The sequence below is a fragment of the Panthera tigris genome, chromosome C2 (assembly GCF_018350195.1).
Source record: "Panthera tigris isolate Pti1 chromosome C2, P.tigris_Pti1_mat1.1, whole genome shotgun sequence".
Lineage (NCBI taxonomy): Eukaryota > Metazoa > Chordata > Mammalia > Carnivora > Felidae > Panthera > Panthera tigris.
In genome coordinates, this window is record NC_056668.1 from 157058314 (window position 1) to 157074399 (window position 16086).

The following is a 16086-nucleotide window of genomic DNA, read 5'->3' on the forward strand; positions in this document are numbered from 1 at the left end:
CTTAGAGGCTGAAAAATAAGTGTCCTAACTCCCTAGAATATGCATTTTGTAAAAAGTTATGCCATTTATTGAGAAGCTGCCTTTGAACTTTAAAATAAATTTTATTGCCTCAACATAAGTAACACATGTTCATTAGCAACCAGTAGGAAAAGGTAGATAAGAAAAACTGATGATAAAAATTCCTTATTCAGTCCACCCAGAAATGACTGTTAACCACTTTAACGTTACTATACAGACTCCTTTTGTACCTTGCATTGTTTTGTTCAGGGAACAGTCTTTTTTTTTCTTTTAATTTTTTTTAACGTTTATTTATTTTTGAGACAGAGAGAGATAGAACATGAACGGGGGAGGGTCAGAGAGAGAAAGGGAGACACAGAATCCCAAACAGGCTCCAGGTTCTGAGCTGTCAGCACAGAGCCCGACGTGGGGCTCGAACTCACGGACCGCAAGATCCTGACCTGAGCTGAAGTCAGACGCTTAACCGACTGAGCCACCGAGGTGCCCCTAGGGAACAGTCTTTCTGTGGACATCTTCTGTGTAAAGGAATGTTCTTCTATAACGTCACTTAATGGGATGCTTAGTTTTCCATCTTACAAAAAAATATATATAAGTGTATAAATGTAGATACATAAATATATCCATAGACCCACATTTCTTCATCTAGCTTGTTTCCAGATGTCCATCATAAATAATAATCCATGCTAAACATTCCTGCTAATTTTACATCCTTAGGATAAATTCTGACAGAATTGCTGGGTTAAAGGATAAGGCAGTTTAAAGCTTTTTGGTAAATGTTGGTAGATTTGCCCTTATTCCCATTCAGATTTGCATCAAGTTATCTTGAGTTTATTAGAAACCCTCCCTTTGTAAGAAAATCCTAGAGAACTATTACATAGGTATCTATTCTATAAAGACATTGTCCTTTTAGGGGTCATAGGTGCATATAAACAGTCCAAGAGTTAGTGCCGAATATTACGGTTTTTAGTTGTCAGACAGACTGGTACATTCCAGTCTATGCAATCCCTAATCTGGCCATTCAACACATTCCATTCCAGGTCTTATCTCTGCAAGTGGAATATAAAAGTACCCTACACCTTTAGAAAGTTTGTAGTAATTAGTCTTACCAGCATGTGAAGATGCATGTTATGAAACACCCTCACCAATACTATTTTTTGAATACTATTTTTCTTTTCTCTTTGCTAGTTTGACAGAGAAAAAGTGATATTTGCTGCTTTACTTTGCATTTAATTGCTTATTAGAAAATTTAACTCTTTCCCCTTTTTACCATTTTTACTTATTCTTTTGTGGATTATTCATGTTCTTGGTCTGTTTTCTTTTTTTTTTTAATTTTTTTTTTTTTTTACATTTATTTATTTTTTGATAGAGAGAGACAGAGCACAGTGGGGGAGGGTCAGAGAGAGGGAGACACAGAATCCGAAGCAGGCTCCAGGCTCTGAGCTGTCAGCACAGAGCCCGATGCGGGGCTCGAACTCACAAACTGCGAGATCATGACCTGAGCCGAAGTCAGACGTTTAACTGACTGAGCCACCCAGGCACCCCTCTTGGTCTGTTTTCAAATTTTAATATATCTCTTCATTATTGATTTAATAATGTAATTATTTGCTATATACCAAGCATTATGCTAAGTGTGTTACTTGTGTCATCTCATTTAATCAACACTAACCCTATTAAGTAGATGATGGTATCCCAAGATGAAGGCACTGAGGCACAGAGAAGGTCACACAGCGATTCCAATCTAGGTCTGATTGCAGAGTCCATATATGAAAACCTTATACCACTGTTATTTCCCTAATCTTTCATTTAAATGGACTTTGTAAAATTGCAACCGGGGAAGAAGCACAAACCACAGAAACGACCTGGATCTGACCTAGTCAGCCACCTGAGCAAAGTGGTGATTCTGATCTTGTTTTTATAAATCTGAGACAGTAGTTCTCAAAGTTGGCCATCAGAACACCCTGAAAGATTGTTAAAACACAGATTGCTTGGTCCATTCCCAGATTTTCTGATTCATTAAATCTGGGATGGGTCCTGGGAATTTGCATTTCTTATAAGTTCTCAGAGGTTACTGATGATGATGCTAGTCTGGGACCTCACTTTGAAGACCACTACCCTATAGCTCTCTTGTGTGGGCATTTCTCACACCTCCCCTGTATCCCTAAACCACACTTCCTCAAGTCACTCCCCTAGTTTGTTAACCAGTGCCACAAGCATTACCATTTTTATTATGTATTATTTATGGATTTTCTACATTTAACTCTCTTTGTACCTTCCTAGGGAGGAAATGGCTGGAGAGGTTTTTGTTTTAGATTTTTTTTTCTAGTTTTATTGAGATATAATTGACATACAGCACTGTGTAAGTTTAAGGAGTATAGCATAATGACATATATGTTGTGAATTGTGATTCACAACAAATAAACAATAAATATAGTTAACATCCATCATCTCCTATAGATAGAAAAAAAAAAAGAAAAATACATTTTTTCCCTTGTGATGAGAACTCTTAGGATCTACTCTCAACAACTTTCCTGGATGTCATACAGCAATGTTAACTATAGTCACCGTGTTATTGTACATTACATCTCCAGTATTCCTTACAACTAGAAGTTTGTGCCTTTTGACCACCTTCATCCATTTCCCCCACCCCCACCCCCACCTCTGGTAACCACAAATCCAATCTCTTTTTCTATGATTCTAAGATTTCACATACCAGTGAGATCATGCAGTGTTTCTCTTTCTGTATTTCACTTACTTCACTTCGCCTAATGCTCTCAAGGTCCATCTACATTGTTTTAGCTTAGACTTGTTTAAAGCATAGATGTGTGTGTGTGTTTTTGTTTATTTAGGAAAGTGTTACCCTTTTTTATATAGGAAATTTAGCATAAAGGTTAGCTTGAACACCTAGACCAGTGACTGCCACTGCAGTACTAATATAAGCATATAAACAATGTTAATGTTTAAAAACTGCATCATCTTTATTTTCAATCCGTGGATAGCCCTGTTCAGAACAATGTTATGTTAGGCCAGGCCATGTTTAATCTCTGTTTTCATACAGCAGTTTCACTTATAACTACTTATGTAGGCATAGCCATTATTTAGGTCATTAACACTTCTTTCCCAGGTAATTTTCACCAAATGTGAACACTGGTCATTTTCAGTGATGGGATATTCAATTTTTGTTCATTTCTTCTTTATACTTCTCTGTTTTAATTTTTTATAGTGATTGTGTGTGTGTGTGTGTGTGTGTGTGTGTGTGTGTATAATGTTTATTTTTGAGAGAGAGAGAGAGAGAGAGAGAGAGAGACAGAATGCAAGCAGGGGAGGGGAAGAGAGAAAGGGATACACAGAATGCCAAGTAGGCTCCAGGCTCTGAGCTGTCAGTGCAGAGTCCCAACAGGGAGCTCGAACTTCCAGACTGCAAGATCATGACCTGAGCCTAAGTCTGACGCTTAACCAACTGAGCCACACAGGCACCTCTGTGATTGTTTATATTTTTTAAATAAACATTATTTTAGGGGCACCTGGGTGGCTCAGTTGGTTAAGCGTCCAACTCTTGGTTTCAGCTTGGGTCATGATCTCATGATCTCACACTTCGTGAGTTTCAGCCCCACATCGGGCTTTGCGCTGACCATGCAGAGCCTGCTTGGGATTCATTCTCTTTGCCCTTCCTTCACTCTCTCTCTCTGTCTCTCTCAGAAATAAGTAAATAAACTTTAAAAAATAATTTTTTTAAATAAACATTATTTTAGAAGTAAATCAACCAGCTTGGCCTCATCCTGAACAGTATTTCTGAAATCGCCTGTTTAATGTGGTTTTTGTACTTGATGCACTCTTTTATTTTTACAGTTTTTATAGTACACAATCAAATAGGTTATTAACATTATAATGTGATCTAAAAATCAGTTCAGGTACTTATCATCAATGATGTATATATCACACTTAGAAAATATTATACTGTAAATTATGTCCCTTTGTATTATGATAGTTTTACATATTAAAGATATTAGTCCTTCATCTGTTGGATATTTGCACATATTATTCTCAGCTTTTCATTTTCCTTTAACTTTATGATTTTTTTTGCATTTTTGTTTTTCTTCTGTTGTCCACCTGACATTTTTTCTACCTAACATAAACTGTTTTTATTTTTTTAGTGTTCTCTTTTTAGTATAGCTTTTTATTTTTTTAATATTCTTTTTTTTAGTATACCTGACACCAATGTTACATTAGTTTCAAGTGTACGACAGAGTGACATAGTGACTCAACATCTCTATACATTATGCTTATGTTCACCACAGCTATACATCTGTCACCATACAACACTATTACAATACCGTTGACTATATTCCCTTTGCTATACCTTTTATTCCCATGACTTTTTGTTTAGTATCATGGTTTAGGCACTCCTTAGCTATCTCAAAATTATATATTTACCCATGTTCTTCAAATTTTTTCGTTCATTACTAGTTTTAAATTTTGATATGAAATGGGAACAAAATTGTATTTATTTCCCCAAAATGTCCCAACTCACCCTTTACTCACTTATTTAAAATGACACTTTTATCATTTATTAGAATCTTGTATCTGCTTAGGTGTGTTTCTATACTTGTCTTCTCTCCCAGGGATCTGTTTCTATGGTAGCACCAAACTCTTTTTAGTTAATGTAGCTTTAGAATATCTGTAATATCTATTTAGGCAACACCACTTTCACTCCTCTTTTCCAAACTATTGTTCACATTCTCAAGTGCTTATTCTTTTAGATGAATTTCAGTTATTGAGTTTTTCATATAGTTCTGTAAGGAAATTTGATTGGGATTACGTTAAATGTATATATTAAAAGGAGAAAGGTATCTTTAGATATTCTTTATGGTATATGTAGCATTCACTATGGTAGTCAAGGATAGTTATTTGATAGTCTCACTGACTAGCCTGGAAATTCATTCACTGCAGACCATCTTCATATTAATAGTCTTTATATTCTCAGTGCCTTGTATTCAAAATCTTGCATGAGTCAAATGACTGAATATGCATATGTTGGAAGGTTAGTGGATAAAGAATGGCTATTATAGAAAATTTGCTTGCATTTTGACTCAGACATTTTAGACAAATGGAAAATATTCCCAACTGTTGAAGAGTGAAAAACATGAGGATTAATGCAATAAGGACTTCTATCACCATAAAACTAGTATTAAAGTACACCAGTAAACTGGTTTTTGTTTTTGAAAATTTAATTCTCATAAGAGGTCTTACAAAATTTCTCGGAAGTGTTTATGCTGATAGACTTGTGAATGGGGTGGATTAGTTAAAAGTCTAAATGACTACCCAATTACCAGTTTCAGTTAACTTTAGTACATAAAATGACCAGCTTATTCAGAGTTTTTAACATAGCTACATAGTTTGGTAAGATTTCAAAATGAAGCTCCTAAAATACCATCTATTCTTTCAAAAACTGTGACCATTATTCTACCTTAACAATAAAAAATGAGTACTAAAGAACAGTGCAATTGATGTGAGAAAGGTCCACATGGTCTACTTTTTATAAGTGTGACATATCTACCAGATATATCATTAACAAAAAACAATTGAACTTATTTGATAAAAATAAAATTCAGTTTATAAGGAATGGTGATTTAGCGGTTTTACTTTGGGGAATTATGGGGGAAAATGGGAATTATGCTTAATGATTTATGCAGTCTTTCAAAAGATAACAAGTTCATTTAAATTTCTCTATAAAGTAAAGTTTAAGCAGATTTGGAAGTAAATTAATGGAAATAACTGTTTAAATGAGCTAAGATTCATAAAGCACCAATATTTGTAAAACATTGCCTAACACATAGCATAAGGCAATTCAGTCAGTCAATCAGTCTGTCAGATGGGCTCTACTAATTTAAAAACTAGCTCCTGTTTTAAAGTTATACTGGATAATTAAGACTTTATTTTGGCATTTGTGTACATGAATTACCAAATCTCCCTTCAATAATTTTTGTATTCACTGTGCTGGGAAGGCCCCCAAAGAAAAAGAAAACGTGACTCCTATACTTAGTACAGTTAAAAAACAGGGAAATATGATTTAAGTGTTATAACAATGTTTCGTTTATGTGTCTGGTGTACGATGATTGAGAGAATTAGGCAAATGATAAAATATTGACATTTCTAATATTATAGTATCTCAGTGTTCTGTATTATAGTCTCCTATTGTTTTTCTCAATGTGCATATCAAGGCAGAAATTAAGGAACTTCAGCATTATAGGTAATATTCTCTTTTTTTTAAGCTGTGTGAAGCGTGCATAAAAGTTTGTTATTTTGCTTTTATAACTTACATACATTATATATTGTGCACATATCAACTATCTTGTAATAAAACTTATGTAAGAAATTGGGGGGGGAAGCTATTCCCCAAAATACCAAAAAGTAATTAATTTATGTATTCTTTATTATAAAATTGTTAAACTTGTCCACACAAATATTTTACATTATAACAAATAATTTACTACCAAAGAAACATTTTTGTCATGTAAAAATAAACATTAACCTTAGGGTTAAAAACTAGTTAGTACACTTAGAAAAATGAAAAATTAAAAAACAAGTATAACAAAGTACTCATTCGTTTGTATCCCCTTAGGATAGTGACCATTACTATACAAGTTGTTTCTAATAAATTTGAGTTATTGTTATCTTTTCTGAATACACATACTTAAATTTTGATACTTAACAAAACATATTTGAAAACATTAGTTGTAATTATACTCTTAAGTGTAATTTACATAGTATAAAGTATTAGTACTTTTTTCTTTTTGGAAGAATCAGAATGGATCATCAATACACCACTGTGGCCTTGTGATAGACTGGATGTACTCAATCGACATAATCTGCTCTGTACAATTGCACATGAAATCTTAGCCAAGAGCCTTTATAGACAGACATTTGAAGTTTTGCAAAATCTACCAGGTTTTCAAAATTCTCAAGGTATGTTTTTTAAAAGCCTCAATTCTAATGTCCATCTGGTGTTTAAATAAGAAACCATTCTCCACCTGTTTTGGTTGAGTTTTATATTCCAGCATATATTTTTAATGAAATTATTTTCTGTTAAATGTGTTCTCTGCAAATTCAATATGTTTTTCTTTTTTCTTTCTCTTTTTTGTTTTTTTTTTTCTGTTGTTTTGTTTTTGTTTTTGTTTTTGTTTTTGTTTTTCAAAAGCAGAGGTGCTTACCTTTGGGTTGTCAGCCATTCCCTCCCTCAACTGTTTTCGTCAGTCCCCTTTCCCTCTCTGTCAGGTCAGCAGCAAACAATAATGACCCAGCAAGTTTTGTGTCGTAAAAGAATTCATTGCATTAGAATAATGAAGAATACTTTTTCTTTTATTACTTAACATTAAATACAGAGCTTAGTTTCCATTACCTTGGAACATAGGAAAATATGAAATAAATGGAAGAAATGACAAGTTCAAAGAAAGGGAATATTAATGTGGACAAGAGTAGGTAGTGTTCTCGAATCCTGACACTCAAGTTTTATATAGACCAGAGGGGGTCCACGTTAAGGGAAACACGAGCAAAAGCTTTGGATCAAAATGAACTGAGTAATGGTTTCAGAGTGGCGAGTTGCCACTTCATGAGAATGTTAACCTGAGGGCCTCCCACAGTGCTTTATCAGAGTACGTGTTCTAGGAAAGTTCCATTGGTGGAGATGTTTAGGAAGAGACTAAAAGGTAAGGAGATTAACTTCTTGCTCAGGCCTGGATCACTAAAGGATGCTACAGATGAAGTGATAAAGACCAAAATCTAGGTCATAGATTGAACTGACAATACAGGGAATAAGAGATTTCACAGTCTCCAAGGTGACTTCACTTTCTTCTAAGTGAGGAATTGAAAGAACGATAAATACCTAATAAAGGATTTGTTTTTAATTTGAGAGAGAATATTAGAGGCGGTGGTTTATTTTTAGTCATGGGAAATTCAGTCTGAGGTCTGAACTGTAGACAGTGCAAACAGAACTGTGCAAGTCATTCATTTGGGAGAGCAGTCGCAGGTGGAATCACAGACAGCGGTGTTAATGTAGCCTCTGCAATAGTTGTCAAGCTTCCTTTTTTTTTTTTTTTTAAAGCATAATTTATTGTCAGCTTCGCTAACATACATGTATACAGTGTGCTCTCGGCATCAGGAGTGGATTCTCGTGATTCATCACTTACACACAACATCCAGTGCTCATCCCAACAAGTTACCTCCTCAGTGCCCATCGTCCATTGTCCCCCGCCCCCACCTCCCCATCCACCCTCAGTTTGTTCTCTGTATTTGAGAGTCTCTCACGGTTTGCCTCCCTCTCTGTTTGTAACTTTTTTTTTCTCTACTGTTCCCCCATGGTCTTAAGTGTCTCAAATTCCACATATGAGTGAAAACAGGTATCTGTCTCTGCCTGACTTACTTCACTTAGCATAATACCTTCTGGTTTCACCCACATTGTTACAAGGTTCCTTTCTTATTCTTTGTTCCAAAGTAAATGAAGGAGGTTTCTTTTGTTGAATGCTTGTTTCTTAGAGAATATATGATTGCATTTTAGCGACTGTGACTCCCATGGTGGGTAGGAAAATCCCAACAGGAGCAAAGGGAAAAGAAAAGTAGTGAGAGAGGGAAGATTGAGAGACTAAGATTGATTTCATTATATCCTTTTTGTTTTCCAGAAACTGTGGAGGTCTCACAGTACAGCCTTCTTTTTAATAAACTTCTAGATGCCTGTATAGAAAGCAACAGTCTTGGTATGTCATCCTCCGTGGCAGACTTCATGATTTCAAAGAACATCCCTATTGAGCTCTCCTTTCTTAGAAGATTAATTACTTCTTTGGGAAGGAGTTGTTTATGGCTCAAAGCCAGAGCCCATTACAAAAGTAAGTTGCATTTTAAAAATTTATATTTGAAATTTGGTTTTGACTTCGATTTTCTAACCAAGAATCCTTGCATAATGTCTATGACTAGGCATTTAAATATGTAAAAGGAGCAGTTGATACACAAAGATAATGGTGGACACAGATTTGTTCTCTCTCTTGAAACGTGTTCTTTCTTGTTTCTAATTACTATATCTTTATTTCTTTGCACGTTAGTATGCCCACTTGAGGGTGCACAAAGGAAATAAATGAAAGAATTTCAACCAGTTGACATAGCTTATAAATATATAGGAGTAAAACAATAGGAATATTTATATATTTTATTCATCCCTGCTATATCCCTGATCTTTATAATTCATAAGTTAGAATATTTGATAGCAGGCCACATAAGAAGTACAGAGGCTGCCATTACAATGAACATGACACATAGGTTTTTCACGTGGTTCCTAGTAAAAGAACTTTATTAATCTATTTACAGTTGTTTCTCTCTAACCAATAAGCCTGGAAAACTAATGCTTTCTCTAGTCCCAGCCACCTCATAGGTATTTGCATTGGAAGTAATTTCATGTAGAGTCGAGACCCAGAAAACACTTCTGCCTTCCTGCACTAGTTTGTCCCAAATTTACGTTTCTATCACTGCCACGTACCTAACAAACATTCGAGTGCCTACTACATGTCCCCACTGTGCCAGATGTGCCAAACATGCCAGCCACCCCTGCCAGCCCAGAAACCTCTCTGAACTTGGGAGTGTTTTTCACACTACCAGCCGTTTAGCAGGTGGTAACTTTTCCCCAATGAAATAGGAAAGAAAACATTAGCTTACATTACAGGTGGTAAGATGAAGTATTATTTGATAAAATTTTCATTTCAGTTACATATATCCATGTATGTGTACCAGGTCAATATGTAAAATGTACCTCTTATTGTAGGTTACAATCAAAAGAAGTTTTAAAAGCAGAATTTTTTTAGGGGCACCTGGGTGGCTCAGTGAGTTAAGCGCCTGACTCTTGATTCAGCTTGGGTCATGATCTTACGTTTTGACGGACCAAGCCCCACATTGGTCTCTGTGCTGACAGCATGGAGCCTGCTTGGGATTCTCTCTGTCTCTCTCTCTCTCTCTCTCTCTCTCTCTCTGCCTCCCCCCTCTCAAAATAAATAAATAAAATTAAAAACAATTTTTAAAAATGATCAGAAATTCAGAGGAAACGTAGATTTGTTTATTCATAAACACCTCATTTCAACTTATGTTTCAACTCCTTGTACTATTTCCCTGCAGATTACTAGAAATCATACACACAAAGTATATATATACTACTTTTTGCTGTAACTTCTTTATTTTAGTTTTTAGTATCAGTGGGGTTATTTATTTTCAAAATAATTGTGCGATTTGGGGACCATGCCATAGAAGGTGTTTCTCTGCCATAGGAACAAAACATAAACTTGGAAACAGTTAGATGAGATTTCTATGAATCTCTGTTTCTTAGTTGGAAATAAAATTCTGTTTTAAAGCAGCTAAACTTAATCATTTGTTAAAATTTTTATTAACAATTTTATTGAGATATAATTCAAATTCAGTTCACCCATTTACAGTGAGTATTCATAGTTCGTGCAATCACACTGAGTGTGGAGCCTGCTTGGGATTCTCTCTCCCTCTCTCTCTCTCTCTCTCTCTCTCTCTCTCTCTCCCTCCCTCCCTCCCTCCCTCCCTCCCTCCCTCCCTCCTTTCCTCCCTACCCCCTCTCTCCCTCCCTTCCTCCCTGTGTCTGTCTCCCCAACTCATGCTCTCTCTCTCTGTCTCAAATTAAAAATGATAATAATAATTTAAATACATCTATGTCTAATTTCATATGCAGTGAACTACTGGGACTTATGCAGGTTAGGTATAGGGCTAAGAGTATTTTTGGTATTTTTAATGTGCCTGAGTTATAAAACGAAAAGAGTGATGTATACTCACCAGTCAGTCTTCAAAAACATCTTATTACCTGACAATGCTGACATTTCAGATATCATTGGAACTCTCTAGGTTTATCTTCACACATAGTTCACACTCTAGAAAAGCGTTATAATTGGTCCAGTAGTACTGGATTTTAGGCTGATGGCTTTTGCATCAAGGCACTTGTTAAGACTGTGCTGCCAATGCCTTTGTTTTGCTTTTTTAAAAAATATTTTGTATAGCTTTACTGAAATAATTTCACATACCATAAATTTCAGCCATTTAGGCAATGCATTAGTGTTTATTATATTCACAGAATTGTGTAGCCAACACCACAATCTAATTTTAGAACATCTTCAGCACCTCCAAAAAGGAAACACATTAGCATTCCCTGGATGCCTCCTGCTGACCAGACAACAACTAACTGACTCTATTTCTGTAGATTTGCATATTTGGGGCATTTCACATAAATGAAATCCTTCAATATGTAGTTTTTTATGACTAGCTTCGTGTAATTAGTGTAATATTTTCAAGGCTCATCCTGTTATAGCGTGTATCAATACTTCATTCCTTTTTATTGCTGAATAATATTCCATTGTATGGGATTATCCATCCATCCTTTGATGGACATTTGAGTTGTTTCTAGTTTTTAGTTATTATGAATAACACTGCTGTATTCACATACAAGTTTTTGTGTGGACATATATTTTTATTTCTCTTGGGATCAAAGTGGCTGGCTCATATAAATCTGTTTTTAGCATTTTAGGAAACTGCCAAATCTGCTTTTCCAAAGATGCAGTATCATTTTGTATTTATATACCCACTACCCAAATTTGAGATTTCCAGTTTCCTCACATCCTCACCAACACTTGTTACACTGTGTTTTTTATTTTAGACTTCCTGTGGATATAAAGTGGTATCTCATTGTGGTTTTGGTTTGCATGATCCTAGTGACTTTTTCAAGTACTTATTAGCCATTTGTGTATTTTCTCTGGATAAATTTCTGTTAAATCCTTTACCCATTTTTTTCTTTGCACATTTTTTGTTTTTTTTATTATTGAGTTGTAAGAATACATGCACATAATATACATATATATACATATATGTACATACACACACACACAACACACACAACACACACACACACACACACACACACACACACACTCTGGATGCAAGTCCCATGTCAGATACATGAATTTCAAATATATTTTTTTTTCCAGTCTGTCAGTTGTCTTTCACTTTCTTAATGGCTTGGCTCTGCTTTTATTTTAGAACTAATCATAAAGAAACTGTCCAGGGACAGTAAAGTTGCCTTCCTGATGCTCCTGATTTGTTCTCCCTAGTCCTAAAAATACTGATTTTCTCTCAGCCAAAAAGTCAGGAAGGGGAGATGTTAGTGTGTCTTTCCAGTATGTTTCCCTCCCCTAAAACTGAATAGGAATATTTTTCTTTTCATATTTGCTTTTAGAGGAAAAATAATGTTGGTAAATTTCTACTCAGTTTGTTATTTTTTGTTTTCCTCTTCCGGTCAGCAAAGTAAAACAAGAATGTATGTAAATTATACCTATCAATAGTCAGAAAGTTAATGAGTCAATAGTATGTTAATCCTGCAAGCGACCTAGGGAGTGGAACTACCTAGTAGTTAGGAATCCGAGATCTGGAGTCAGAGGCTGGGGTGATTGCCAGAGCCCTTCACCTAATGTAGGAGTCAGTATACCTGATTTCAAAGGTAGTACTGTCAGTTAAAATGAGGGAAAACTTATGTGTTTATGTTTAACACGGGTACCTGGCACATAGTAGGCCCCCAAAGATTAGCAGTCATCATCCGCATTAGATTTCTTGAAGAAACTTACTTTTTTTTTTTAATATTTACTCATTTTTGAGACAGAGAGAGAGAGAGTGAGAGAGAGAGAGAGAGAGAGAGAGAGAGAGAGAGAGAGACCGAGACCTCCAGTGTGACTGGGGAAGGGGCACAGAGAGAGGGAGACCCAGAATTCGAAGCAGGATCCAGGCCCTGAGCTGTCAGCACAGAGCCTGGTGCGGGCTCAAAAGCCCAAACCTTGAGATCATGACCTGAGCCAAAGTTGGACGCTTAATCAACTGAGCCACCCAGGTGCCCCTAAAGAAACTTATCTTAACACAACATTTTAAACAAATTTTACATACAGATTTAAATTGGTTTCAGTGAAATATGACAGTATAATATTGTTTATATACAGTTTGGATACCCCAAGACTTCAGGGGTTTTCCGTATAGATCATTTGTAATAAGCACCTAAACAGTTTAAAAGTTAAATCTCTTTTCTTGAAAAGTAAAATTTTTAGAACATTACTTGGTGAGTATAGCTACAACACATTGACCATCTACAGGAAAGATACATATTTTAAGATATGTATTTTATTTTCATATCTAAATAGTGCTTAGCTCAATGCCAGACATAGAGTAGGAACAGTACATGTGTTTTTTCCATTTTTATTTTATTAATTTATTTATTTTAATTTAAATTTTAGTTAACATACAATGCAGTATTGGCTTCAGGAGTAGAATTTAGTGATTCGTCACTTACATACAACACCCAGTGCTCATCCCAACAAGTGCTCTCCTTAATGCCCATCACCCACTCACCTCCCTCCATTATCCCTCAGTTTGTTCTCTTATTGTTAAGAGTCTCTTGTGGTTACAACAGTAAATGTTTATTATACAAACTATAACAGCAGTATAAATAAGTGCTAAAAAATAGTATAATATATGTGACAAAATCTTCAAATTATAATTTCTTTTTTTCTACATTTTGGATTCATAATTCAAGATAGGCAATAATTACAAATCTGTGTAGCTGCTATTAGACCAGATCCCATTAAAATAAAACCCAAGTCGCTATTCTGGTTTTTTAGTTATTCTAAAATTATGTTGTATTGATTGACTGTGGCTTGAAATAAATGGTCACTTGCCACGATGAGGCTCAAAAGTCATTTTTAGGAGAGTTTTTTAAATATATATTTTTACTTCATACTTAATGTTTCAAAAGTATTTTACAAAGAATAATTTCCCATGTATTAGGATAAGCTCACCACCATATAATTTGTATAATAAACCTACTAATGTGAAGAATCATTCTATGATGTAAGTAGTTATCACCTGTGGATATTTTGGAAATCTAGTTTTTCACTTGTTGGGGTTTAATAAAGTTTGATCTGTTATTTGATTTCCAGGTGCTCTTTCATTGGGTTGCTATCCACCATTGGAGGGAAATTTATACCGAAAACTTCTACTGATTCCTTCTTATTTATCTGAGATTGAAATGCTTTTAGCTATTGAAATCTTCCTGGTATCTAATGCTAGTAGTATTCAGAGTCCTGGAACTTCTACACAGATGCTGCAGATAGTTTTGAAAAGGTTGGTTGATATAACTTCTAACTACATGCTAAAAGCAGATCATTACACCTGCCCTAGGATGTAAATGTTTATCTCTACTTTATATTTTGTAATACATATTTTATATATTTTTATGCATAAATATTTTCATATATACACAAACACATTTCTACACACGTGTGTGTGTATATATACACATACATATTCATATATATGTATATACTTGTGTTTGTATGCATTTACAAATTTTGGTAACATTTAAATTGAGAAAGGATTTGACCTGAGACTTAAAACGAACAAGCTGATAGCATTTAATAAACACGTTAACAACTCCAAAGATGCTGTTCAAAGAGATGGGCCTTCTTTAGGTATGTATCTTTCTTGTGCACTGATGGTTTTGAGATAGGTATCTAAGTTATTTACCTTTTTGGTCAACACAGAAGATCTAAGAACCAGGTCTAAAAGGAAAATATGTGATAGTTTTTTGGTTCAGTCAAGAATTTGGTTCAGTCAAGAATTCTGTTGAGGGGCGCTTGGGTGGCTCAGTCAGTTAAGCATCCGACTTTGGCTCAGGTCATGATCTCACAGTCCGTGAGTTCGAGCCCTGCATCAGGTTCTACACTGACAGCTCGGAGCCTGAAGTCTGCTTCAGATTCTGTGTCTCCCTCTCTCTCTCTGCCCCTCCCCAACTCACACTCTGTCTCTCTCTCTCTCTGTCTCTCAAATATAAAATTTAAAAAAATTTTTTTTAAGAATTCTGTTGAAAATAAAGCCATCAGCCTAGTGTCTATATTTAAAATGTTACAAATGCATACAATTTAGCTGTTGGACCAGACTGGTATCTCTTTAAATAATTTTTTCAAAGTCCCAGAATTTAGACTTACACCACTCCCAATTTCTTGTTAGCCTATCCAGGAAACTAATAAAGATCTCATGGAACTCCTGTTTTGAGGGTTTCTTGACAAGAATTTTGCTTCAGTTTAATGGTATCATAAACCACATCATCAGATTGGATATTCTATCTATCTATCTATCTATCTATCTATCTATCTATCACTGTGTATAAATTATCCCAAAATGTAGTGGCTTAAAACAGCAAACATTATGTTAGTTTTTGTGGGTCAGGAATTTTGGAGTAGCTTAGCAGTATGGTTATGGTTCAGAGTCTCTGAGGTAGTGGGTCAGGAGGTAAAGTCACCTACCTGATGGCTTGACTGGGACTGGAGGATCTGTTTCCTAGATGGCTCACTCACGTGCCTGATGCCAGGAATCCTCAGTTGCTTGCCGCATGGGTCCTTCCATACATTCCTTGAGTGTCTTTATGACACTCTGAGTGAGTGATCCAAGAGAAAAAAAGACAAGGAGGAAGCTACAGTGCCTTTCATGAGCTATATCAAGAACTGGGAAGGCTCTGAATTTTACCCTAATTGCAGGCTGACAGTGTCCTGGATCCTAGCATAAGACGTAAGACTCTTGCTTGCACTGGAGACAGAGGATGTTATTACTTATGTACAGCAAGCAGTATGATTATATGCATATCTGTGTCTCTGGTTTTGCTCCCAAGTCCCACAGAGGGGCCCTGGTGGATACCTGCACAGGTACCGGGCCCTCTTACAGAAGAGGAATCTTGAACTTTGGGGAACCTAAGTCTCTTACTATAAATGATAAGCATGCCTGCCCTGTTGCTCTGCAGGGAAACACCGTCACTATCTTGTAAGGCTGTAAGCAAACCTATCGTTTGCTCCAGAGGGAGGACCTATCTTTGTCTTTCAAGGTTGTTCACTATATAAACATCCTTGAAATTCAGAACAAGAGGTAGTTACTGTCTCTGTCCTCAAAACTTCCAGAAATTCAGGGACCCAGGAAGAACTGTCATCTGATAAC

General features: G+C 35.6%; 1 protein-coding gene across 5 annotated transcripts in view; it reads left to right on the forward strand.

Annotated features, from left to right (window-relative positions):
• Positions 1-16086, forward strand: part of TOPAZ1 (testis and ovary specific TOPAZ 1) — a 100641-nt gene that overhangs the window by 82543 nt on the left and 2012 nt on the right. For all 5 annotated transcript variants that reach the window (XM_042999253.1, XM_042999254.1, XM_015545202.2 and 2 more), the window contains 3 exons: positions 6817-6981; positions 8691-8894; positions 14040-14223. In XM_042999253.1, the coding sequence (XP_042855187.1) occupies positions 6817-6981; positions 8691-8894; positions 14040-14223 (553 nt within the window). The remainder of the gene's footprint in view (positions 1-6816; positions 6982-8690; positions 8895-14039; positions 14224-16086) is intronic.